Source organism: Hypomesus transpacificus, unplaced genomic scaffold (assembly GCF_021917145.1).
Source record: "Hypomesus transpacificus isolate Combined female unplaced genomic scaffold, fHypTra1 scaffold_31, whole genome shotgun sequence".
NCBI lineage: Eukaryota > Metazoa > Chordata > Actinopteri > Osmeriformes > Osmeridae > Hypomesus > Hypomesus transpacificus.
In genome coordinates, this window is record NW_025813837.1 from 459,726 (window position 1) to 485,264 (window position 25,539).

Genomic DNA, 25,539 nt, shown 5'->3' on the forward strand with positions numbered 1-25,539 from the left:
TAACAAAATAAACATTATTCCAAGGAATTTCAAAAACCTAATATTAAATGTTTGTTTCAGTCAGGAACTGTTCCAATACTGAAACAATGAATATGTTTTTAATAAAAAAGTTTTTCCATTTTCTGTTTGTAATTATTGTCTTAGAATCCTTAATTTCAAATAGCAACCTAAGTCAAACAGGTAACTTGCAACGGGCAGACAAGATATGTTCTCATTAATTGGACATAAACATTCCTCAGTGACATGTAAGTCAGTGTATAACACATTTCTGGTAACATGCAAAATGAAAATAAAGTGATTGGATTGATTAGGATGATTGCATGCTGTGGTTAGCTTTACAGTTTACCTGTTGTTCTCACAACTTTGCAGGAATAAAGCATTTATTAAATGCGCCTAAAGTAAAGCAGGCTGAGTATTAGTCAACGTGTTTTATTTATGAATTTATTACAGCATAAAATTATACTGGGAAAAAGATAGTCAAATGTGATCAAACATTATTTCCTGACAATTTACATGAAAGGTGTAATGGAGCCAAACTGATTTAACTGAATATAATATGAACCAGACAACTCAAGTTTAACAGACAGTTGCCTCAGGATTTAAAGTTTCTCCACAGTGTACAAAACTGCACAGACTTCTCCAAATAATGGATGTTTGAGAACCAAGTTCTATATGCAGGTTCAGAATTCCTCCTCAGCCATGAGGCTCCTCGCTGCTTTCAGCTCCTGCAGGCGCTTCATGCAGTCCTGCACGCTGCGCTCACCGTGGACCTTGTTGTCACGGGTACGGACATTCACCGTCTCACTCGTCTTTTCCTTTTCTCCCACAACTTCAACAGAGCAACCGAAACCGAGAGACAAGAAAATGGCTCCATTATAATTGACACGTTAAGAGGCTTGATTTGAAAAGACACAAGTTTTGCTTACAAAGTTCCTATCAAATTAATTATTAATTTGAATAATTTTCTAGGACATTAAATATATTGGTTTCATTACAGCAGCCAGTAAACATTTTCAAGAGCTTATACTGACCCAGGATGAAGTTATATTGAGCCAGCTGTGCATTCCTGATCTTCTTGTTGAGAGTACAACCTGCGTCTAAATCCACATCAGTCATAAGCCCACCACTGTGGAACTCCAGTTGTATCTGGATAGACAAACGGATTCAAAAGATTAGGAGAACAACTTAAAGTACAACTGGTGCAGATCATAGACAAATGTTTATCCCCAGGTCATTTCGTGAAACTATTGACAAACTGCTGACCCAGGAGCTGAGCTGTATTGTTGCCAGATCAAAATGAATTAAATGGTTTTCGATAAAATAATTCAAACTGAAACTTGTTTAAAACCATTAGTGTATTACTTTAAATAAATAAACATTTCACAGAGGTGAGGCCTCTAAACAAATGATTTAGTCCAACTTTTTGCAAAGAATTGTCGAAACATCGGATGCAATTTTTGTTGTTGTTGGCATTTCCATCTCCTTATTGCACATTGAACACACACACACACACACCCTAGGTTCCACATGGGGCCCACTCTGACCAACCAACGGAACACAGTAAAAAAGACACACAAAAAACCTGACCAAAATACCCACATGTATCTACAATAACTATGTTTGCTGGAAAAAAAAAACACATACATTGTTTCGTTTCAATAAAACCACAGAAACACTGTTCTAGACAGAAATATTCCAGAACACCAAGGTGAGGTCAGGGGTGTACCTTCTGGGCATATTCGTCACAGGTTGGTCCCACAGGTACGACCATCACCTGACGTGGAGAGAGCCACAGAGGCCTACGGAAAAACATTTCAAAACATATGATTTACATGAGATACATCCTGTTTCTCTTCAAACAAAAGAGCTAATATTATACAGGTTTAAATGACATCTGCACACAAAACCTTTTTTGGTATAAAATAAATCATTTTAATTCAGTACTGTTTAAGTCATGAAGTCAACTCAAAAGCTATCACAAATTTAATGAACTGATGATTTTCAAGCATGTTGTGGCACACCACAACTGTACACTAACCATTTCCCTCCATAGTTTTCAGTCAGAATGGCAATCATCCTCTCAACAGAACCCAAGATCGCTCTGTGGATAATCACAGGCCTTTTCTTGTCCTCTCCATCTTGGCTGCAAAACAAATAGATACAAAATATCAATTATCAATAACATTCAGTTTGCAAGACAACATTCATTTCAAAACACGCTGCGTAGCTGCAGGGCAGACAATGTGCACTATAGCTTATGTAAAAACATGTTGAGCATAAAACAATGAAGAAGTGTACCAATATATACAGTATGATTGCCACAGTACCAAGGCAATTACATATTTCATGGTTGCATTTGGACGACAATAACTGACTGAGGATCATCCAAACTTTCCAAAGTGAAAGACCATTGAAGCTGTACCTGACAAATGTGAGATTGAAGCGGATTGGTAGCTGGAAATCCAACTGAATTGTGGCACACTGGTGGTATCTGCCGATGGCATCCTTTATCTGAATGTCAATCTTTGTGAAGAAGAGAGCAAACAATTGATCATTATTCTCTGCAGAGGTTCTGTTCATATTGCCATGTCCAGTCTTGATGGCACTGTTGTTTGATACTTACTTTAGGTCCATAGAAGGCACCATCTCCAGGATTCAGAACCCACTTTTCTCCAAATTCATTCAGGCTGTTCTCCAGTTGCTTTAAACAAGAGAGATACCCATTTTATTCAAACAATTGAAGGTATCTTGAACTAAATTCAAGCTTGAATAATCTTTGCAACAATAACATCTTGTTGGATTTATCAAGTACAAAGTGGAACATTAGTGAATGTCAGTTGTGTTTTTGTCTTGTAGGACTACCTTCTCGGCTTGGTCCCAAACTTCAGGCTCTCCCAAGAACTTCTCTGGTCGGGTCGAGAGGTTCAGTTTGAATGTGAATCCAAACACATTATACACAGTACGCAGGAAGTCCAGACAACCCTTAATCTCCTCTTCAATCTAATAGGATGCAAAAACACAAACAACCTCTATTTTAGAGTTACAGGACTCTCAAACATGGCTAATATATATATATATATATATATATATATATATATATACACACACACACACACACACACACACACTAATTGTGGAGTTGAGGAAATATGCCAAGCTTAAAAGCCCATTTGGTTGGGTCATCACCTGTTCCATAGTGCAGAAGATGTGGGCGTCATCCTGCTGGAATCGGCGGACACGGGTGAGGCCGGTCAGTGCCCCGGAGAGCTCGTTACGGTGCAAGACACCAAAGTCAGCCAGCCGCAGGGGCAGTTCTCTCCAGGAGCGGGGCCTGTGGTCAAACATGAGGCTTTGGAGAGGAAGACATCCATTAATTTGTGAAAGCTCACTTGATAAACATTCAAAAGGTCTCGCAGGCAATACAGTGAAATGAAACCAAATAAACTGTTACTGATATCAAATTGAAAAATTGTGTTTTACATTCAAAACAAATGCAAATAGCAGTATCTTGCTGAGTGGTCCAAGATTTTTGGACTCTTTACCAATCCAAATAGAACACAATTAGTTCATAGAACCACTGTTACACTCTCTTAACCAGAAATCTCCTGAGCATTACTTCATGCCAACAAGATTATTAGGAACCAAAACCCACCTCAGCTACACTCAGACATACAGAGAAACAGTCACGTGATACTTCTTTCTTCCAGAGTGAACAATCTTGGTCAGTTTTTGTTGACGTTGCGTGTATGCGTACCCACGCGTGTGTGCACATGACGTACCAGTGTCCTGGGCAGTTCATTGGCTTGAGGGCGAAGATCTCCTTCTCCACCTCGAATGAGAACATGTTCTCACTGTAGTGCTGCCAGTGGCCGGAGGTCTGCCACAGCTTGCTGTTGTAGATATTTGGGGTCACGACCTCCTGGAAGCCCCGCTTCCTGTACTCACTCTGGAAGAGAGTAAAGAAGGCATTAGATGGGCTCGAACACCTGGTTGGATCAATCATTTGAATCTCATCTCAAGTTTTCAGAATTCACACGTGTATTTTCAGACAATGTTTAGATTAGTCCATCATGCTAATGGCTTCATCAACTCAATATATTGATTGAGGACTTCAATAGAAAAAAACGAATGTCTTCACATGGCAACAAAGACGATCCATCCAATCTGAAACATGATGTACGATGTTGACTTACTTTGACAAAGTCCATCAAGCTGTTGTAGATGAAGGAGCCTTTGGGAAGGAAGAAGCAGCTACCTGGGCTGAGGTCATGGAAGAAGAACAAGTCCTGCTCCTGGGAACGGTAGAACAGACAAGACACTCTTACACATTCCTTAAAATGTCAAGAACCGTCGAAAACTTGCTTCATGTGCTTACTCCATGACTTCTAGCAAGCCTCGTTGTTTAATTTTACATTTAAACATTGCTTTCCTTGTGGGTCATATTCTCTGTAACTAATAATAAACTGTTTGTCGGCACATACCCGGCCGAGTTTGCGGTGATCTCGATTCTTGGCCTCCTCCTGGAACTTCTCCCACTCTTTCAGCATCTTGGGATCTGGAAAGGAGATTCCATAAATCCTCTGAAGACTCTCCATATCGGCTTTGCCTTCCCAATATGTGGAAGAATTCTGAAAACGGAGAGGGAATGCATGTTGTCAGTGAGTTTATTGAATTTGTAAGTTACTTGTTTGCAAGCCAAATCACTCCTGTTAACTTAATGTTTCGAAAGCAAAACCCACCTTATGGATCTTCAGAGCCTTGATCTTCCCAGTGTGCCTCACATGAGGCCCTCTGCACAGGTCAATCAAGGGTCCACACCTTGTCATAACAAATTATAATATGTTTGATTTGAATCTTGCAAGAACACCCAATTAAACCAGTTTAGATGAATTCGGACATTGAATTGTAATCTTCTATAAAGATGGGGACTCACCTATAGACTGTGGTGGTCGGGGTGGTAACTTTCTCATTCAGGATGCGACACTTAAACTTGTTATACTGCCAGGATTAGAAAAAATGATAAGTCCAATATTTATGTATTTATAGTAACTACACCGGGCCAAGAAATGCATTTACCCAAATTGTGGTCAACAACTATAGCTTGAGATAAACAAACATTGATGGACTGCTTGACACAACACAAGTTCCAGGATTGAACGTCGTACCTACCTTAAACATTTCCAGAAGAGTCTCCTTCTTTATTTCCAACCTCTCAAAAGGCTGCTTCTCCTTAATGATCTTCTTGCACAAGTTCTCAAGGCCAGGGAAGTCATTGCTTGACACACCCCTGGCAAAAACAACAGAAAGCTAATCATAGTGAATTAAATAATGCAGTAGTTGCATAGCAACCATCTCTGGTATCCCAGTTCACATGTGTCCTTTGCTTCATTTGATTATTTATTATGTGTATGTCACTTTGCCTGCTAAATGAATGCATGTAAATTAATACTCATGTTATGGTTAGACCACAAATGAGCCTGTAAAATGGGACCTCTGATCTTTATTACCCATCGTCACTGACTGCTGCCTTCAGGATCCATATTCATTCTAGTCTGGTTTCAGTAAATATGATCATTAATCCATTTGGACAGCGAGAGAACATACAGAATAAATCAAAATGATGCTGTTTCTTAGCATCTCCAGCTCTGGTCCTGTGTGTGAGTAAGTGTGCACAGTCAGTTCTGTGACCCCTGGCGACTGTCATGAACCTGCCCTTCGTTCAGATAAGGATAGCGATATTTCCTGACAAATCTCCTCATTAAGATTTTGCCACCATGACAGAAGAAATACTATCAGTATGGTTACGGTCTGTAACAAAAACTCACTCGCTGTCAAGAAACATGTCGTAGTAAAAGCCATTCTCAATGGGAGGACCATAGCAAAGGCATCCACCATACACACGCTCCATGGCTTCACCCATGATATGGGCACTCGAATGCCAGTACACCTGAGGCCATGAAGAAGAGATGTAAGGAACCCAGACAATGACAATGGCCTGAGCAGAGGCCCTGACGAAACACAATGCATTACAATACTATACGTTCATGGATATATGGCAGTAATATGCATACATTATATCATTTATACGTTTAGGTTAACCTGTGGGAGGAGTTACCAAAATGGTCTGATAAATAAAAAGAGAATAAGAAAAACAACATCTAGATGGATAAACAGAAGATAAGAGGGGAAGAAACATGTCATTTAGATGTCATTATTATTTATATTACTAAGGATTGATTCTCAACACTATATTTACAGTTTCAAAGTTAGACTTACAGCTTGTGCCTCTTCATCATCAAACTTCAGTAGTTGCAAGGTACAATCCTCCTCCAATGGTCGGTCAAGGTCCCACACAACTTTGTTGACTTTGGCTATGACTGTGTTGTCAGCAAGACCTTGGCTGTCAAGAGAACAAAACGATTTGCATTTTTATCCCTGCAGCTCATAAGCAAAAGAGTTAAGCCTCACTTTGTGGGTCACTTTGCAGAGAGGCCAATGCAGCAGGCGATGTCCTTGTTATAGAAGGTGGAAGCATTTTGGAATCTTTAGTTCCCAGTCTTGACATCACTCGACTAATTCCATTATATGTACATACAGTATATTTACATAATCTAGTATACAATCAAAGAACACCTGATCTGACATTTGGGAGATAATATTCTTTTGTAAATGCCAGTCCGACTGGCAGCTTGCTATGCAGGATCAACGCTTGAACGAATGCGTGACCCCTTATGAATATTTAGGAGGTGCTGCACTTGCTTGCCACTATGACCACACTCACCTAATCCCACATGCCACCTGGTACGGTGTGGTCTTCCATGACTCAGCATCCACCACGTTGCCATCCGGCAGGGTGACCTTGATGGGTTGGCTGTCGTCCAGTGCTCTCTTAGCCATCAGAGCATCGTGTTCAGCTTTCAGGGTGCTATACAGACGCATGCGCTCATCGATAAAATGGGGTGGTGGGGACAGCTGTGAAAGGAGTTCAATCATTTGAGTGCCTTGGGCCAAAAACCAGGACGTTAACTCATTTTGATGGGTTATTTCATATTTTTTGTTGAAACATCCATACTTTTCAATACTACAAAGCGTAATATCAATAAGTTTGGCTTTCTGAATGCCAAACCACATCAGATAACTTTGAAAACGTACTTCTCATGGTTTGCAACTCACCTCAGACTTGCCCACGTTGTCTCCTGAAGATTTCTTGGCCTTCTTCCCTCCACTTTTGTTTTCAGAAGCTCCACACTGAATGCATTCAAAGATGTGTGATTTGAAGACCATTATCAAAGGGTTCAAAGCTTATCAGATAGAAATGAAACTGGTGTTTTCCCCCCACATGTTGTGCATTGGAATAGAAATCCCTCTCTATATAGATAAAGTAACTGAATTTGAAATACATAGTTAAACTAAACATTTAAATATATCTTCCTCCTTCCTCCAAATTAAGACACTGCTACGTCCTGAGCTTCCACCCTTTTCCCCCACACTACTGGCGAAGGGCTAGACGAGATCTCATCTGACAATATTGACATCGCAGAAGGAATTGTTTTCTTAAATTAGATCAGATAACCAACCCAGTTATCTGCACTGGGTTAGAATAGAGCAGTGTCCCCTCTTTTCTGTGGCCGACGGTTTAGCTGTCAGGATTGAGTTTTGTAAATCCAGGTTAGATGTAAAGGGAATAGGCCTATTTGTAATGTGTGGCACAACGCTCTCTAGCGGTCCTTATCTCACCCTCTGTATCCTAGTGCTGCCTGTTTGTTATCCGGTACACCCAGTTTTTGTGTGAATTTTTTTCAACAATCAAATCCTTTATGGAGTGGTGCACCTTGTTTTCCAAGAATTTAAATCAATGCCACGCCCGCCTCTTAAATAATTATTCCTGCGTGACAAGTTCCATACCACCTCTCCCTCGCATTAACAGCGGTGTATTGCGAAGATTATGATGCAATCCTATGTTAAGTTGCGAAGGATATGATCTTAGGTAGCCTAAGTGATCTTAGGTAAATTACTTGGAATATGATACAACACGCTCTTACACGCACATGCAATGAGTGATGTGGCTTCATATTTTTATATTACAATTTTGTGCACATAGAAACGTGCCCGCTACCAATTTGAGCCACGACTTCGTTAGGTAGAGCCTACCAACGCTCGTATAGGTCAATTGATTATTTGAGATCCAATTGAATAAATTATTTACTATTGCAAAGTCAATACAAAAATAACCATGCAACTCGTGAAAAGATGACTTAGATTACTTTATTCTAAAAAAGATTATGCTTTTGTAGGCTAGCTAAAGTACAGGTTGGTACGTTGAAAAGCAATTTTAATTTAGCCGGCTAGCTTTGACAGTGGCACTTGACTATGCAACGTTCTTCCTGAGTAACAACAGAAACTTAACGTAAAATCAGCTCACACTTCACCGACAGCTCTGGCTATCATGCCGGTGGTTGTAAATGCACGTTCATCCTTCATACATCAGTAACTCTATAATAGAGCGGAGCGAGGAACTCAACGATAAAGGAGTCCAAAGGATTTGCGAGAAGATTAGGATTCTGACTAAATAAATCACATAAACGTGGGAATTATAGCCTACTCAAAATATATGAAATACCGGGTTCGTTCACCCTTCGCCTAAAATAGCCTAGTCGTTAGCCTACCTGTTTCTCTTTGTCCAAATGCAACTCCTTCATTTTCTCCATCACACGCTCTTCCGCCATTATGACTAACGATATTTAACAAGAAAAATGAATATACCAATCGATTGGTAGATTATATTAAAATATGGGCAACTCAATTACTGGAAAGGGAAGTTGTTGGTTACTGCCGATCTACACGTTTCTTCCTACTCTTCTTTGTGTTTTAATAGCAGATTGAAATATAGAGAGGTACATTACCGCCACTTACTGTTCAGGAGTGTTAGGCCAACTCAATACATCAAAATAAACAAAACACCTATGGCTTAACGCCCACCCCAGTCATCTAAATACACATTAAAATAGCCATGCAAACTATTTACCGCGTTTCTTGTTTTTTTTCTTTTTATTTGATGTATGGATTCAATTAAGGCTTGAAGGCCTACACTTAACTGGATGGTCCAAGCATAAGCTACATCTTTTTAAATGTGCGGCAGACGCCAATATAGGCCAATTGCTACTCTCTCCAGGCGGAATTAAACACTGCTCTAAATGCACATTCCAGGATATACCCTATGCATAACTGGTGGACCAGCCAAGCAACCAAACACTTATCTCCTTCCAGCAGCCAGTTTGTAGAAAGTAGACCTGCTGCACCACTCACCCAGCCAACCCATAACCTTAAACCCTCCGTTCAGCCCTATACACCCTATAATGCAATGAGACATGAAGCACTGACTCCAGAACCCCACATTTACCAAACAATTACCTACCACAACCCTTTCCTACCAATATCAAAACACTCCTCAGACTACAGTGCCTCAACCATAGAGGCCTCAACCTCAAAGAAGCACAACCACATCCCTCTTACTGCCCCCTAGAGTAAGAACCCACAAAGCATCCACCGACAGAAATGTTATCCCCACCTCCACCAGGAGGTCAGGCGGAGCTTCAGACCCCACACCCTGCAAGGACGCTGGGACTTAATGCAGTCAGTTCTGCCAGGGACGGCCTCACATCTGCCACCCACAATAACACCCACAGAAGACCCACACATTCTGTAATCTAGTGACCTCCAACCCTGGTCCTCGGCCCACTGTCCTGTAAGTTTTCGTCGCTTCCCTGGTTCAACACACCTGGTTGAAATAAATGGGTCGTTATCAAGTTCTGGGGAAGCCTGTTAACGACCATTCATTTGAATCAGGTGTGTTGGAGCAAGGAAGCATCGAAAACATACAGGACAGTGGGCCCTTAGGACTAGGGTTAAAGTCGATTACTGTGGTGAACACAGAGACCCCATCAGTCAGGAGCTGCTGGCGTATGATCCGGCAGCTTGACCCAGTTGCTGGGAGCTAACGGTATCCACCACAACGCCAGCACCAGGATTGGAGACATGAAAAGCACTGTTTACAGGCCCTTTAGTCTGAACCACATCTAAGGATTGATGGGAAACCAGCACCAAATGCCAAACAGCCATAATCTTGTGGAGTGCCATTATCTACAGCCACAGGTTCCTGTGCGATAAGTAATTTAAGTAATACAAATGTTTGGTCGTATCAAAGCTGGGATTTGGTCAGAGAGGTTTGACAACCAATATAAGGCCATATATGTCACTGTGCACTGCCTCATCGACCAGTCCCAGTTTAAAACATGATCAAAACGTTGCTACAATGTTTTACTCTAAAATGAAAATGTTACATTAAGTCAGTAATTCTAATGTTATGTTTATATTGGAGTTAATAAATTGAACATTGCATGCAATTATCCTTGACTAAGAAAATTCATGAGCATAACAGGGCCCTCACGTTACGTTATGTTTTGTAAGAGGGAATGTTTACCAACTTGTTTTGTGAGGTCATACTGTATTTTTCAGTTGCACACTGAGACGCGCACACTGAGACGCGCGCACTGAGACACACTAGAGCGCCATTTGATCAAGTGATCCTGTCAGTTTACGTCACTTTAGCGATTGGTTCCATCAAATTTAAGACTTGCCCACTTCACGATGATTGGTCGGATTACGGTTAGTTTAGTGGTTTTAATTGGGCGATGAGAGGATAGATTTGTTTTTATGTTTTTATGCGTTGTATCATAATGGAAAACTATGTGTTAACCTACAGTAATTTACGGTGTTAGGGTTAAAGTAATTAGACAAAGCCTTACATAAGAAAAGTCAGGATTGAATTCCAAATAAATTTCGAGGACAGGACAGTGTCAGACAAACATTACAAGGAAATAAATACCAGAACCTGCAGACACGTTGCCCTGCTTTAATACGACACAGCGTATGTGACTCGTTTGCAGTTACTTGTCTGACTCTCACAAACGACGTCTCAGAATGAAAACGACTGACACTAACCTAAGAGGACATTCAAATTATTTGCCTCAGTTTTTTTGACAGTCTTGTCTGCTGACTTTAGCTTTTAGATTTCGGTTAAATGCATCTTCTAGACAACGCAGTCATGGAAGTGTAGGTCAGACTAGACTGTGTATGGACCACACAAAAATTTGTGAACGTGACCTGCTTCGGTGGAGAAAATATTTTCTCCGCTGCATTCAAAGATCTTCTCGAGGATCCTCATTTTGGGTAAGACGATTTCGTAGGCCTACATAGGCTATCCCTATCTAGTTCAATTGGACATATAGTTAAATCTCGTTACAGATTAGTTTTAACAACATCAGAATATGTTTATAACCGTGTGAGTGGCAGTAGCCTTCCAAGTGTTGTGGCATACTTTAAATAATAGATGCACAATCAATTTTGAATTAGGTATACTTGCGGCCGTGCTTTACATAGCCTACATTTCACAAGAAGTGTCTGACAGCAGAAATATCGACGCTAAAACCTATGGCATCATCGAGGGTACCCATTATTTGCGAACGTTGTCTTCATAACAACGTCACTGTTATACAATGTGTGTTACTGTTGTTTATCTTTACGCCTATATGTGCATGATGTCATGATTGTCAGTGCATGCTGTTTTTAACACTGTCGATGTGGTAGGTAATATGGTCGTGATGTCCAATTTTCTCAAATGTAGTAGGAGTTTGTATAGTTTTTATGACCAACCCAATGGCATATTATATGCATACGAATAAGATGATCAATGATAACATAGTCTATATATGCGGTTTAAAATATAAAGGGATTCGATACGAAAGTCAAAGTTGGATATTGCTTTTGGCAAAAGAGTGAAATAAAGTTCTACTTTTTTCAGAAAGTACAACAGACAATCAGACATAAACCAGACGTTAAATCATCGTGTAACAGCATGGAGTAGGACGTTCAATTTTCATGTTTACTGGTCGTGTTTATTTACACATCCGGGTGTGTGATATCGCCTCGGTTAAAGTCCCACCTTTTCTCCTCGAGAATGACTCGTATTGGGAACTGTAGGCGTCAGTCATACAGCTGAGGATCTTCCCCCTCAGTGACGTTTTCATCACAAAGTAACCAAGCCAGTTTATCACGAACTCAACACAAAGGCAACAACAAAGACAACGGAAATGTCCATTGTAACGAACTCTTTTGGATCCATGTTCTTATCTCAAACGTTAATGATAACTAATACTTTATTTGGGAGACACCAGCAGCATGTTTTAGCCTGTGCACCATTTAGTTTAGGTCAAGCTTCGGTCTGATCTGATTAGACTCTGGTGGTGAGTATGAAATGTGTTCGCCATATCAAAGTTATTGAACATATTTTTCCGACTGTAGTAGAAGCATTACGTAGAGCTTCTACAACTATGCCTTTATTAGTTATTTGCTTGTATTGTTCTTTTCGAGATTCATGCTATAATTGACTGCAAAATTACATCATTAAAATCGTTCAGATGTTTCTGCGTGAGTCGTCATAAATGTCTGTGCATGCTGTTTCCAAACACAGTAAAATGAGCATAAAATATCAGTGCGGAAAGGAATCATTTTAACCGCAGAAGATGTTTTAGCATTAAGTAAAAGAAAAACACGAGAGAGAGACGCATGCTAAACCTATTTTTTGGAGAATTTTGATTGTTTACGCACTGCCTTTTCTGTACCAAGCTAGGAGTCGCACGCGGCTCCTTCCCTTTGTTGTGCTCACTTGTTGGCTGCGCTCATGTGCGCGCTACATTTCTTGTCATTCAGAATTGTGCAGTGTTGCTTATCAATGCATGGCTCGCAATAAGAGCCATAATGCAAGATCTCGTAGGATTTGGTTCATGCTTATAGAAGCTGTATAAAAAGTCATCCACTAAAATGTTTACATGATCGTGCTGTGATTATTGTCATAACAAATCGTGTCAATTTTAATGCTGTTTTTGTAAATGATCAAGAATGCATTGTGTTGTTCTTAATAGCTTCGTGTCCATTGTCATTGTTATGTCGAAAACGATTTGATGTTATGCCTCTCCACTGGTTTTACAAAGTGTCTTGTTATATATTTTCATCAATCACGTGGTTAAAACATTTGAAAATACCTGTCTTTGTTTTGTCTTTGTCACACTCCTGAACATCGCATGCACCAACATGGGAAAAATTAACCTGTAAATGTCACGCTGACGTGAAGTGTCGACTTCCTGTTCAGCTGTGGAAGTTGCTCTGTTTCATGACTGCCTTGGAGTAACAACCTGAATCGCAAATGGCACGCAAAGATCCTACATAGTATGTCAAAGATGACAGTATGTCTTAGACAAAATTCAGAAAACATTTAACTTAATATGTTTGGTTGCATATGTTTGAATGCTTTCCGGACTATTCTGACCCATAACTGCCCAGTGTAATGGGTGTCAGTCCGGAAAGACAATAAAACATCCCTGTGCAAGTTAAGGTGCAAATGATGACACTATGACAAAGTAGTTTGTCATAGTGTGGCATTCAATCCATGCTACTGGCAACATTATGCAATGCGTAAATATAGTTGTAGTGGCCAATTAAACTCAGAAAAGTATGAGGTTTGGGAGTCTGCATGGTGAATTGAGTTTTCCAACATTTTCCACCTTTCCTTCTCTCAATCACAACCAGGAAGTATTAAGACACATCTGACAGGAAACTATCGGAGCGTATTGATAAAAACAAAGGGCTATAGAGATGCACTGCCTTTTGAGATATTTTGTCCACTCCACTCATGCCAACAGGAGATGGCATGGAAGATAACATGGCATTTCTTAATTGGTATACTACACAGTTGTATCTGAAACATTTGAGATATAAATGAGAATTAAAACAGAATATGGAGCCTAAATTGTAACCTGCCAGACATGGTACAGATTTCAGGTTGGGTATTAATTGAGTAGTGCATGACCCACTATTTCCAGCTGATCTACTATTAAACATATTATTGTACTATGGTTGTGAGAACAGTATAGTGTGCCTGAGGACATTTAAAGGGATATTTGAAGGGAATAAAGGCAGTCAGCAGGGTTTGGGGTTTCCTCTTCACTGTTGGTTGGTCTCTCCTGGGAGTTGTAGATCTCTTCTTTTTGTCCCTTTCTGGCTGGCTCTGTCTCCAGAGCCCTTGGTTTCAACACCCCTCATCACCAGTTGGGTGCACCTTGGAGCCAAATGGAAACAAGCTGCCAGCCATGACGAGTTGAGTCTGTGGTGAGGTGTTGTCGAGGGCACAGATCAGAAGCTGGCTCCCAGGATGGCCTAATCTCACCACACTCCCCCTCGCACGTCCCCAGCTGCAGCCGGGGACGTGCGGGGTGGAGCCCTCGTCAGGGCCATTCTGGTTCTCTGGCTGGTGGTGCCGGGGCCGGGTCATTGGCTGGCTGTCGAAGGTCACTTTTGTCTATTGGTTGTCCCATTTTCGCCTGGGCCGGGTCACTACCGGCCATTGCTGGGGCTTGGGTGCGGTGTTCTGCCCGCAACCGTCCACCAATGTGGCACGGCGATCCCATAGATGGTGAGACCAAGAGTGTTTATTGAGCTTTTATTACGTGCTATTGTCTCAAGTCTTCCTCCTCCACACAACTGGCTGGTCTGCCCTGGGAGTTGTAGAATTAAGTTGGAATGATTTACTGGTTTCCTTTTGAGCACACCACAGATCTAGTTGTTACGCTGCGTTTCAGCTCTTTGAGCCCTAGGGGCTGGCTGTCAGTCTATTATCAGTCCTGTACGGGCCACTTGTTGCCCTCACTGGGTTAGAAGATAAAATAAAACAGGCGTTGTCTTTCCCTTTTTTCTTCTTTTCTTTTTTTTGCAGTAACAAGTGCGTAGATTTTGTACTTTGTTCAAATCCTGTGTTGATGTGTATATTTAGAGGAAAATCTCAGGCTGGTTCCATAAAACAAGTTGACCAAATAAGCCAGGGCTGATGTCACTTACTTTCCCTGACATAAGCATGGCTTATTTAGTAAACTCGCCTTAAGGAATAGGCCCCTGATATGCAGACAGATTCCCTTGCTTTCTCTCAGCTTGTCAGTCAAGTTCTACATAGTTTTGGTCTGCATGAGCTCTAAAGAGGATAAATAAAAGCTTTTTTGGACCATGTGAAAATGCACTGAGACAGTATTTTGGAATTGCAGCACGCCTTTGATAGAAAATATTTCTATCTATTACACAAGATGCCATTCAAAGACAACATATTAAGAGTGCCGTATTTTTCTTTTTAAATGCAGCCCTTTTGACCCAACAGAATTGCATTATGTTTATGTCTCACAACAACTCTCTCCACTTACAAAACATCTTCCCCTCCCAACGTCCCACACTCTGCAGGTTCCATTTCCTCCTGTGGTGTCTGTGTGGAGCGTGCCACACACCCACTCCAGAACAACGACGGCTTTGGCTTGCATCTTCCAGTGCTTCTTCTGTCAGCAAGTTCAGCAGAGCTGCAACTCGTCCAGTGCCAGCCCTGACGCCAGTGACGAGCCCTGCTCGAGTGATATGGTGAAGATGACCAAGTCGAAGACATTCCAGGCTTACCTGCCTAGTTGCCATCGTACATACAGCTGCATCCACTGTCGGGCACATCTGGCGAACCACGACGAGCTGATTTCAAAGGTATTTGGATGAAGCACCCCAAAAAATGCACTCCATAAATGTCACTTTTACTTTTTCATTATTTTCTAATTGTGTCGAAGTTGCATTAAATCTAATGATTCTTGTGCAAACATACCACTTAAACCATAGATGTTGATAAATGCGTATTGTCGGGAGTGTATCTACATAGCAATAAATGTACACTTTATAGGGCAGTACTTAGTCATGCACAGTTCTAAAAGCACATTAATGACATGACCTGGCTCACACTGAGTTCAGTTAATCAAGCTTGCTGAGTAGTTACTGATCTCGATGCAGGCACACTCATACATAATACTGCTACACCAGGCTAATACAGCTGGAGATATCAGAAGTTGTTTTTCTTTGGGTCCTCCGTGCACACAGGTAAACACATGCAACCACATGCTGTCGCATATGAAAGGCCATGACAGTCATAACAATTATGAAAAAGTTGATCACATCCACACCTGGATCCAGGCCATGGTCAGTTGCCTTGGTTGGTTAAGTGCAGACACAGTTGATGGGCACCAACATCGCTGTCACATTAAAAATGTTTTACTGTCTAACCTTTATAGATTCAGATAGTTTTTTTTGGTTTACAAACACTTTACATTAAAGTTACATCAACTACGATTTAACTACATTGAATGGCAGCTGTGGTCAAATTGACTTAGAAATTGAGTAAGACCAAAAAAGTGCTGTGTAAGATGATCTAAGGCGATCTAACTGAACAGTTGAGAATTCAAAAGGGTGCAAGTGTTAAGCTGAAGAAGGCGATTAAAGTGACTGACAATGATACATGCTTGTGACAAGCGACACCAGAGCTGTCGGCATGCCAAAGCACAATGGAAAATCGGTGAACTTTCGGTTAACAAAAGTTAAAGTTGACAATCTGGTGGAGTTCGTAGGTGGGAGAGCAAACGTCCTTGAGGTCGGCCAGCTCTGGAGAAACCTGTGGACGTAAAAACAGACAAGTGTGTTCAAAATAAGAGCAACGAGAAGTATCCTTTTACCAGATGTTAACTTGTGTAGTTTCTACAAGACCCAGGCCTGCAGCGTGTCACGGTCCCCTTCTCTCATCCTTGTTGACTGAGTGTCACACCACCGGGATTGACCCAGTTCTCTCGACAAACTGAAGGTCATCCCTACATGTGGCTTCTGCAGTTGACTGTGTGCGAATATACAGACAGGAGACTGGATGGCTCGCTGTAGTAATAGAGTAAATACAGAACTTTCCTAAAAGGTTGAGCGATCAATCATTTTGTTTTATTTATGTCCATCCATAACAGATTAACAACGGATTTATTTCTACCGATGCATTTAAAGCCCAGAGTGAGTTGACACCAGTGGGACGACACCTGTTTACTTGTTGCTGTTGGCAACAAAGGCAGCTGGAGGTTTATTTAGGCAGCGGTTAGGCTCATGGGCCTTGGCCTCAGCAGTAGATTTAGTCTCAGCCACAACACTCATTTGCAATGGAAAGAGCAAAGCCGATTGGGGGCCCTGGCTAACAGTGTTGGCCCAGGATGACAGGGACAGGTTGACAGGCTTATGTCCTAACCCCATGTGTCGGTTGCACCTCTACACATGCAGGCTAATACACAGGTACTGTTCTGTCATTACTTTGTCAAAGTTCTTTTGACATATGTGCTGTGCAAATACTAGGTTAGTCCAGCTTTACTTTAACACTAGAACTGGTGAAATCACTTACTAAAACTGCCATAATAAATGCAACAAAAAAAGTAACATAGTTATCTTAAATTGTATTAAGATATTATTATTAAGATTGATAAAATAATACAGATTTATAGTAGTGCTAGCTGTGTAAAATCCTTGATTGTTCACATTCTTGTGTGAACCAATATATTTGGTTCCTAAAGTAGCTCCACTCTACACAAAACACAAATGACATAGAAAATAATGCAAAAAAAACAGACCTTGTTCTTTAGATTAGTGTCATTGCGCACTGTTAACATGTTGTTGAATCATTGATGCGCTGCAAAGATATGGAGCCGCTACATTTTAATAACATTTTTATTTACATTTTAAAAAACACACATCACTTGGTATAGTACAACACTGGTTCTTAGGTGTTGGGTCTCAGACTCTGAAGTGGGTTGCAGAATGATCCACTAATGACACAGTTAGTTATAAAAAAAAAAATTTAAAATTTGTAACAGCAGTTCACTGAATGTAACACTGCAGAGTCAACATAGCCTTGAAAATGTAAATACTAATTTCTCAAGCATGTTTTGGGTAGTAAAATCCTTGCAAATGAATGCATGGTGCCTGGGAGGCAAAAGCATCAAACTGTAGCGACAGCAACACTGGCACTTGGCCTGGGCGGTATATAGGCCTATATCAATTTCTTACAATATCCAACCTAATCCCACATTTTGTAAAGCTCCTCCCAAGCTTAAATAAAAGAAAATACAAGAAATGGTAACAGCGAAAACAATATTACTGGGAGAGAAGGCCTTTCGTCTTTTTGTGTCCACATTCTTCAACACGATCCACCTCTTGGTCTCCTGTGTCGTCTGACATTGAAATTATTTTCTTTCTCTTTTCAGTCGTTTCAAGGCAGCCAGGGAAGAGCCTATCTCTTTAACTCGGTGTAAGTATTAACTCCTGAGATTGATCGTTTATTTGAATGAGTTTGTAGAAGTTCACACGATATAAAGGGAGAATATGTTATGTTTACACAATTGGAAATGAAGGCTTTCATCACACGGTAATAATTGTTCATAAACAGACATAAAACTATATCTATAATCTGTAGTGAGGATAAACCTTTGTCTGAGATTTTTTCATTATTGGTTTTCATTATTTCAGTGAATTGGTAAACACACCAAGCCTACCTGCACAATACTTCCTTACTATTATTGTTCATTATAATACCTTCTTTACCGTAAAAAGAAATATCAGTCGTCAAACAGCAATTCGATTGTATGCCCATTATTAAATATGAAGTAAGGTTGGGTCCATCCATAAAATCCCCCCAAATGAAAATGGGCATTAATCCTCAACACATTCAGTGTCATGCACCCTGATCGTGTTTGCTCGCTCTCCGTGGGGTTAACTGTAATTCCTGTCTCCTTCCCTCTCGCTGTGCTCCGTTCAGTGTCAACATCGGCTGCGGCCCGGCCGAGGAGCGGGTCCTCCTCACAGGCTTGCACGCAGTAGCAGACATCTACTGTGAAAACTGTAAAACCACCCTGGGCTGGAAATACGTAAGTGATCGTCCGAACCGTTTCCGTGTTGTGGGTTGCAATACTTTTTCAAACCCTCGTTTCCTCTCCCGACGTGTTTCTTGCGAGGATTGGCATATTTGAACCATTTCAAATATGCCAATGCTCTATGCCGTGCTCTTTCATACATGTTTTTTTCCCCCCAAGTGTTGGAAAATTCCCCCCACGGCAACAGTCCCTGCTTAGATACAGTACAAATGAAATCACTTTTACTGACTTGATTGCTTTTCTTAAGTCACGTTTACATATCCACTGTGTCCACGATACTGCAAGGAGGATAAATAAATAAATTGTAGCTTGCAAGAGCCAACACATGGTCATAGAGGCAGGTTAGCCATGATGGGTGCCTGGGAAGATGTGGTGGCTTAATTCTTGCTCTAAACCAAAGGTGAGATTTATTCCTTATAAAGAAGGGCACTGTTAACATGATCCTTATCTTTGCTACATAGGTTTATAATAACCTTTTTTTTTCTTTTTAAGTAATAATAGTGATAATTTGAGTACTGTTTAACTGATGCAAGCAAGGCTTACGTTAGTGAGTCACATTGCCGTTGTGCCTAACCATAAACTAGACTAGTCGGGGCATCATCATAGGTTCTTGCCATGGTACTACAAAAGACCGTCATTTTATGTTTAGTCAATGAAGCTGCAAATGTTTTGTCGTTTTAGGGTCAGCCGTGCATGTAATCAAATTAAACCGCTCTGTAAATGTATTTCAAGGAACCAATGAGAAGACCTGGCTAAATAAACTTAAAAGGTGACTTGGTTCTCCACAGTTTGGAACTGGTTCCATTAAGGATGCCGTCCTTAATTCCCATGCCTAAAAATGAAAGACTATTTCATGGAAAGCCTGTTGTGGTGAACACACCATCGAACTTGAACTAACAAAGTTTTTTGATAATACAAAACTTGTTTTTAGTCAACCATTATGTCAAGACCTTTTAGGCCCGTGGTGACCTCTGAAAAAAGAAATATCAACACTGTCATTACCATAACATAACGTTTGGTAGTTAAAAAGTCAATTGGCAGAGCTAGTTCAGCCATGGCACTCAGGCTGCGCGTCACGTCATCTGCTGGTGTCACTCACGCAGTCAACTGCAGGTGTGTTAATTGAAGGTCTAATATGGAGTTAGATTAGTTTCATAATTCAAACAAACAAACGCAACACGATTCAAACAAATTTAACACGATCCAAACAAACGTAACACGATTCATACAAACATAACACGATTCAAACAAACAAACGTAACACGATTCAAACAAACGTAACACGATTCACAAATGTATTTCGTGATTCACAATTGTAACGCGATTCACAAATAAATGACCCTATTACATTCGTTTGCAACCTGACAAACACAAGTTACAAATCCCTGCATTCGTTGGTGTGAATCCTTGCATTCGTTCGTGTGGATTTTTGGAACTTTCCTGACGCGCTTTGATCCACAAATGCATTTTTTCTAAAAGATATCCTCAGCAGCCTATCAGGTCGTCTCTTCCAATTTTAGCCAATCACATTAACGTGTCTATGTGGACTTCAACAACCTGCCATAATGACGGACATCGTCTCCTTCAGATCATGAGCAATGTCGTCTGGTTGCATGTAGGTGAAATATTGCTTGTTAATCTTATTAAACCGATGATCATACCTTATTAAATATTGTTGAGAATGGCAGGATTCATGTTTAGTCATTTTCCGTGTTTCCTAGGCTAACGCAGAGCCCGTCTACCCATATTAGACATTCTCCGGTGATTGGCTAAAATTGGAAGAGACGACCTGATAGGCTGCTGAGGATATCTTTTAGAAAAAATGCATTTGTGGATCAAAGCGCGTCAGGAAAGTTCCAAAAATCCACACGAACGAATGCAAGGATTCACACCAACGAATTTAGGGATTTGTAACTTGTGTTTGTCAGGTTGCAAACGAATGTAATAGGGTCATTTATTTGTGAATCGCGTTACATTTGTGAATCACGAAATACATTTGTGAATCGTGTTACGTTTGTTTGTTTGAATCGTGTTATGTTTGTATGAATCGTGTTACGTTTGTTTGGATCGTGTTAAGTTTGTTTGAATCGTGTTGCGTTTGTTTGTTTGAATTATGAAACTAATCTAACTCCATAGTCTAAGCCTTGCCCCGTAGAGGACCTGAATACTGCATTCATGCACAGACGCAGCAGGCACACATGCTGACGCATCATGCGTTGCTATGTTCCTGAATATTGTGCGGATCCTGCGACTGTCTTCTGTATAGTTCATACAGGATGTTGTTGTTCCGTGAAGCGAGCTGTGAATCGTTGAAATGATTCCTGTCTACCGGGGAATCTTATGTCCTATGCTCCCTGCCTTGTTATTGCATGCACTTGTAGTATGCTAGTTACACTCCAAGGCAGGGAGGTTCCCCTTAGAAAGAACCACACCGCCAACGACAAACCTATTTCCATTGCATTAAAGGGTTAAATCAATATGTGAGTGTCTTGACTGAACTCCTTTGTCACCAGTGTCACAGACTTAACAGAATACACTCGATAAAGTTGATGTACTGATGCCACAGTGTATCTGGTCTGTTCCTCTTGCAGGAGCATGCGTTCGAGAGCAGTCAGAAGTACAAGGAAGGGAAATTCATAATCGAGCTGGCGCACATGATCAAGGACAACGGATGGGAGTGACCTCCAGGATATGCTTCCTGCTTCATGACTTTCGAACTCTGTCACGACTCCACAGACCACCAACAGCCCGGCGATCAACAACAGCCATGACCCCCCATCCCTCCCGTCTCCCTGTCCCCTTAAAACACACCTACTGTAAACAGTAACACACCATAACACCCTGATCCCTAGGAAAACTGCACACCATAGTGAAGAGGAATCCAAAACAGGGATGACCCAGCAGCAGGGATGACCCCCCCCCCCCCCCCCCCCCCCCTCAGCTGCCACAAAGAGTCTCTCCCTTCCTTTTAGTGAAGCTGCGTTTCTTCTTCTTGGCTCCCAGTTATGTTTGACCCTCCTCTCCTCCGGAGCTGCGTGTTTCTGATGACATGGTGGGCAGGATGTCGAAGGGGAGAAAGAGAGACACGACTGAGCCGTTTGTCTCCTTCCGCAGTGAGCCGGAGGTAGGGCTCTTCGGTTTGTTTTGTTCATTTTACGTGTGGAGGTTTTTTCGGCAGATGTTATAGTGTTACTGGTTCGTATTTGTGTCCTCCTCTGCCCTGGTTAAGGGTCTCTGTTCCTGGTGCTCTTTATCTGCAAGGTCCAAATGGGACTACGGGTTGGGGTAGGTATACCAAGGCTCACGTGTCAGCAACTGTCTATTTCAAAGTTAAGGAAAGAAACAGGCTCGATGGCAGTGGTTGTGGGGTTGTGTAACTACTGTGTTTTTTTATTACGTTATCTCCTATGATTAAAACCCTTTGTTTTCTGTATTGTCATTAAGACTTCACTGTGCAATCTGTGGGACATCCCTGTGCCTTAAAGCACCCTAAAAGCAAAATGATGTGTTTAAAAAAAAAACATTGAATAGGGTGCTTTACGGCACACATGCATACACAACTGTAATGTTTTACTAAATGTCATTTTGGCTGGTTCCATTTGACAACAGTACTGACACCCTACACTTAATGCATCATCGTGTTACATTGATAAAAAGTATATATACATGTGTATATTTATAGTAAGGATATGGATTATATTTACGTGTATGGACATTGCTCTCATACATGCATACAGTATATATACACGCTGTTTGTATATCTGCATGCCAATTTGTGTCAACTTGCGTATTTCTAAAGCAGTTTTAAGTACTTGAAAGCAGTTACTTTGTTTGCACTTTGCAGAGGCCTTTGGTTCATGAGTTTTGAGGCATTTTTTTTTTCCTATGCATCTGTCTTGAAGCCCTTTTTAATGGTTATTGAAATAGTGTACAAGATGCATTGAATTAAATAAAGAGTTATTAGACAGCAGGTGTGATAACATTTAAATTACAACCACTTGAGCAAACCACAATCTGAAAAAACCCACCTGTGAAATATTTTGCTGCTGTAACGGAAATTCTATTCTGAATTGATGTCTTTGAGAATGCATTCTCATACACATCATTCATAATGTAGACGTGTTAGTACTTTACCCCTATTGGAGAACCTCTAAATTATTTTGTTTTTTTTATTTGCCTCTAAGCAGCATGAATCTTGTGCCTCTTCAAAAATTGAGCCCTTTTCTCATCCTTTTGCTGTGGAGTGCGTAACTCAAAAAGATCCAGCAGAGAACTGATGGGTTTCTTCCTTCCTGTCAACATTCCCCTCAGAGACACTCTTCTTCAAAACTTCATAGAGCTCTGACTTGAGCCTATCCAAACCTAAATGTACCAAAACATTTGATCTAGTAGGAATTTAGTGCTGAAAATGTAAAGAGCAATGATTTAAAAAAACGGTTATTATATTCAGAGTAGAGTGAATCTGTATATGTACATGTTAGGGTATAGGGAAAAGGATCGTGTTCTATGGAGGAATGTATAGGGATGGGGATGGGGTTGTGAAGTAGCTTCTAATTACAAATATTCAGACTTCAACATATTTGTATTGCAGTTGTTGTAGCAGTTAGGAATTGAGTGGGTAAGGATGTTGGGTTGCTGGTTGAAGGGATTTGAAATCAGTGAGGGCTTACTTTGCCGGCAAGGTCAGGCCGATCACATAACCTTATAATCTAAAACAAAGACAATGAAACCCAACATGATTTCCAACAACCTACTTGAAGATCGAACAAAAAAACATTTAGTTGATACATTGTCTGAGTTTTTGTACGCAGTGACATATTTAAGGTTTTATACAAATTTCTACTGGATTTGTTCTTTTACTTCCCTGACTTAAAGCACTTTTGTTAACTATACCTCTGGCTTTATGGGGGGGGGTGAATGTTTATATGCAGGAGTGTGTCGGTTTGCCTTCCTCGTCTTTCATTTTGATTATCAAGTGTTCTTTTTATTTTGTGTTTGTGTTTGCGCTTTCTACCTGATTTGCAAGCTTTATAGCAAGTACATTTTTTCTTTGTATGCTTTCTTTTTATTTTGTCCCTTTTTTGTATTTTGTTTGTCAGCTGAAAATCGAAAAGAGGGCCATTTTTATCTTTGCTGAACCCAAACCGAAGTAGGTTTAGGATGAGCTGGGTTCTCCAATCAAGTTTTGAGAGACTATTGGCCAAGACCATATAACCTATACTTAAGACTCCCCTGTGCAATTATTTTACATTAATTGTACCAATCATGTAGGATTGCGGGCGATCCCCAAAACCTTTCCTCGTTTGTGACATTGAGCACACAGTCATTTTCCTCTGTGATTTTGCATGCCGACAGTTGTCACGGGAATGTATCATTGTCCGCAATGTATCTACATTGTCCGTCACTCCAATCGCCTTCTAGCACTGCTCAAATGAGACGTACACCACCCTTTCTCGTGCACATTTCCAGCCACAGGGACATGTGTATTCTATCTTGCTCACATAGTTTGTCGCTCACGTTGATTATTGTCGTGGGATATTATTTCGCAGGAGATGTATAGGATTCCTCTACCTTCCTAAAACATTGAAATAAAAAGGCAGTTTAAAGAAGGATAGACGAAATTACAATTACAGCTGATTAAGAAGCTGTCAACACTGTTTCCTTTTGACCACACCAACTGTTTACATCAGTGACTGTCTACTCTCAGTGTGTCTAGGAACAGCCAGAGTCCAGAAACATTGGTGCCACCAAAAGTGAAAGGATAATGTTTTTGAATACTACAGTGTATCTATTTATAGTGGCTATTACATTGCTGTGAACTTATATTTGCTGTCACAGACACACATTTCACTGATTTCACAGACTAGTTATATTTACGTTTTCTAATGTCAAACCATATTTGACACTGAACTATTTGAACTGTCGTTTTCTATTGGGTTTTTGCTTGAAGTACAGTTTTGATGGATGTTGTTAATTATGAGTCTTAATCGTTTATGATTAGTGAGAATATTCCATTAAGGCTGCTAAACGGCATTTAAAAGCAGGTACAGTCAAATTAACCTGTCAAAAATATATTGCCTGGATCCCATAGGTTAACATAATATTTTCTGTAGTGGGTCTCTTTAATTACACAGACACATGTAAAAGCAGCAGCTATTTTTTACTGTAGTGCAAACCAAATATCTTAACTAAACAATATGGGCACTTCATGTTTCCTGGAGATTCAACCACTAGGACAAACCAAAACAAAAAAAAACGAAATGCCTAGCCTCTCAAATATAACAAATCTTAAAGATTTTTGATGATTAACTTTTGTAACTTGAAAAGGCAGCCTACAACATGTACTGTTCAGATATCTGCTACTGAAAACAATCCCAGACATCTTATTTGGTTACACAGTAACTCTTTATCTGTCAGTCAGTATATTGGAAGGACTTGAATCCAGGTTAAAATGGTTTTACATTGGAAAGATTCATTATTAATAGTTCTTTTATAGGACTGTTAAAGTAACGAACAAGGTCTTTGGGATGTATTTTTCATATCTATATTAAAGTTTTGACCTTTTTTCGCCTTTTTTCTTTTTGCTTGACTACATTGCTTTACGTTCTGGTTGAGTAAAGTCATTAATCTGTTTTCATTTTGTTATTGTATCAGATATCACAATAAAATGTAAATGGAA

At 40.4% G+C, this 25,539-nt stretch overlaps 2 protein-coding genes across 3 annotated transcripts; one reads left to right on the forward strand and one right to left on the reverse strand.

The window, feature by feature from the left end:
• Positions 1 to 413: 413 nt before the first annotated feature.
• On the reverse strand, positions 414 to 8,857 carry tars1 (threonyl-tRNA synthetase 1). The gene is made up of 19 exons (XM_047015984.1): positions 8,667 to 8,857; positions 7,174 to 7,248; positions 6,782 to 6,972; positions 6,277 to 6,400; positions 5,826 to 5,947; positions 5,170 to 5,287; positions 4,934 to 4,998; positions 4,740 to 4,818; positions 4,482 to 4,628; positions 4,194 to 4,292; positions 3,780 to 3,946; positions 3,187 to 3,349; positions 2,863 to 3,000; positions 2,624 to 2,701; positions 2,423 to 2,523; positions 2,039 to 2,143; positions 1,727 to 1,799; positions 1,032 to 1,146; positions 414 to 829 (listed from the first exon to the last, which is right to left on the reverse strand). The coding sequence occupies exons 1-19, from the start codon at positions 8,724 to 8,726 to the stop codon at positions 681 to 683; spliced, it is 2,169 nt and encodes a 722-aa protein (XP_046871940.1). The 5' UTR covers positions 8,727 to 8,857; the 3' UTR covers positions 414 to 680.
• Positions 8,858 to 10,691: 1,834 nt separating this feature from the next.
• LOC124463932 (protein yippee-like 1) lies at positions 10,692 to 25,539 on the forward strand. Of its 2 annotated transcripts, none has more exons than XM_047015763.1 (5): positions 10,692 to 11,229; positions 15,340 to 15,624; positions 18,195 to 18,238; positions 18,746 to 18,854; positions 21,452 to 25,539. In XM_047015763.1, exons 1-5 carry the CDS (start codon positions 11,134 to 11,136, stop codon positions 21,539 to 21,541), a joined length of 624 nt encoding a protein of 207 aa, XP_046871719.1. In that variant the 5' UTR covers positions 10,692 to 11,133; the 3' UTR covers positions 21,542 to 25,539. The 2 variants fall into 2 exon arrangements, with proteins under 2 accessions (XP_046871719.1, XP_046871720.1); XM_047015764.1 differs by lacking the exon at positions 10,692 to 11,229 and adding an exon at positions 11,293 to 12,302.

Coding starts and splice junctions, on each gene's coding strand:
- tars1 (XM_047015984.1), bottom strand. CDS start 8,726: ATGGCGGAAGAGCGTGTGATGGAGAAAATGAAGGAGTTGCATTTGGAC. Junction 7,249..8,666: donor ATTTGGACAAAGAGAAACAG/GTAGGCTAACGA, acceptor GAATGCATTCAG/TGTGGAGCTTCTGAAAACAA. Junction 6,401..6,781: donor CAGGTGGCATGTGGGATTAG/GTGAGTGTGGTC, acceptor TTCTCTTGACAG/CCAAGGTCTTGCTGACAACA.
- LOC124463932 (XM_047015763.1), top strand. CDS start 11,134: ATGGACCACACAAAAATTTGTGAACGTGACCTGCTTCGGTGGAGAAAA. Junction 15,625..18,194: donor ACGACGAGCTGATTTCAAAG/GTATTTGGATGA, acceptor TTCTCTTTTCAG/TCGTTTCAAGGCAGCCAGGG. Junction 18,855..21,451: donor CCACCCTGGGCTGGAAATAC/GTAAGTGATCGT, acceptor TTCCTCTTGCAG/GAGCATGCGTTCGAGAGCAG.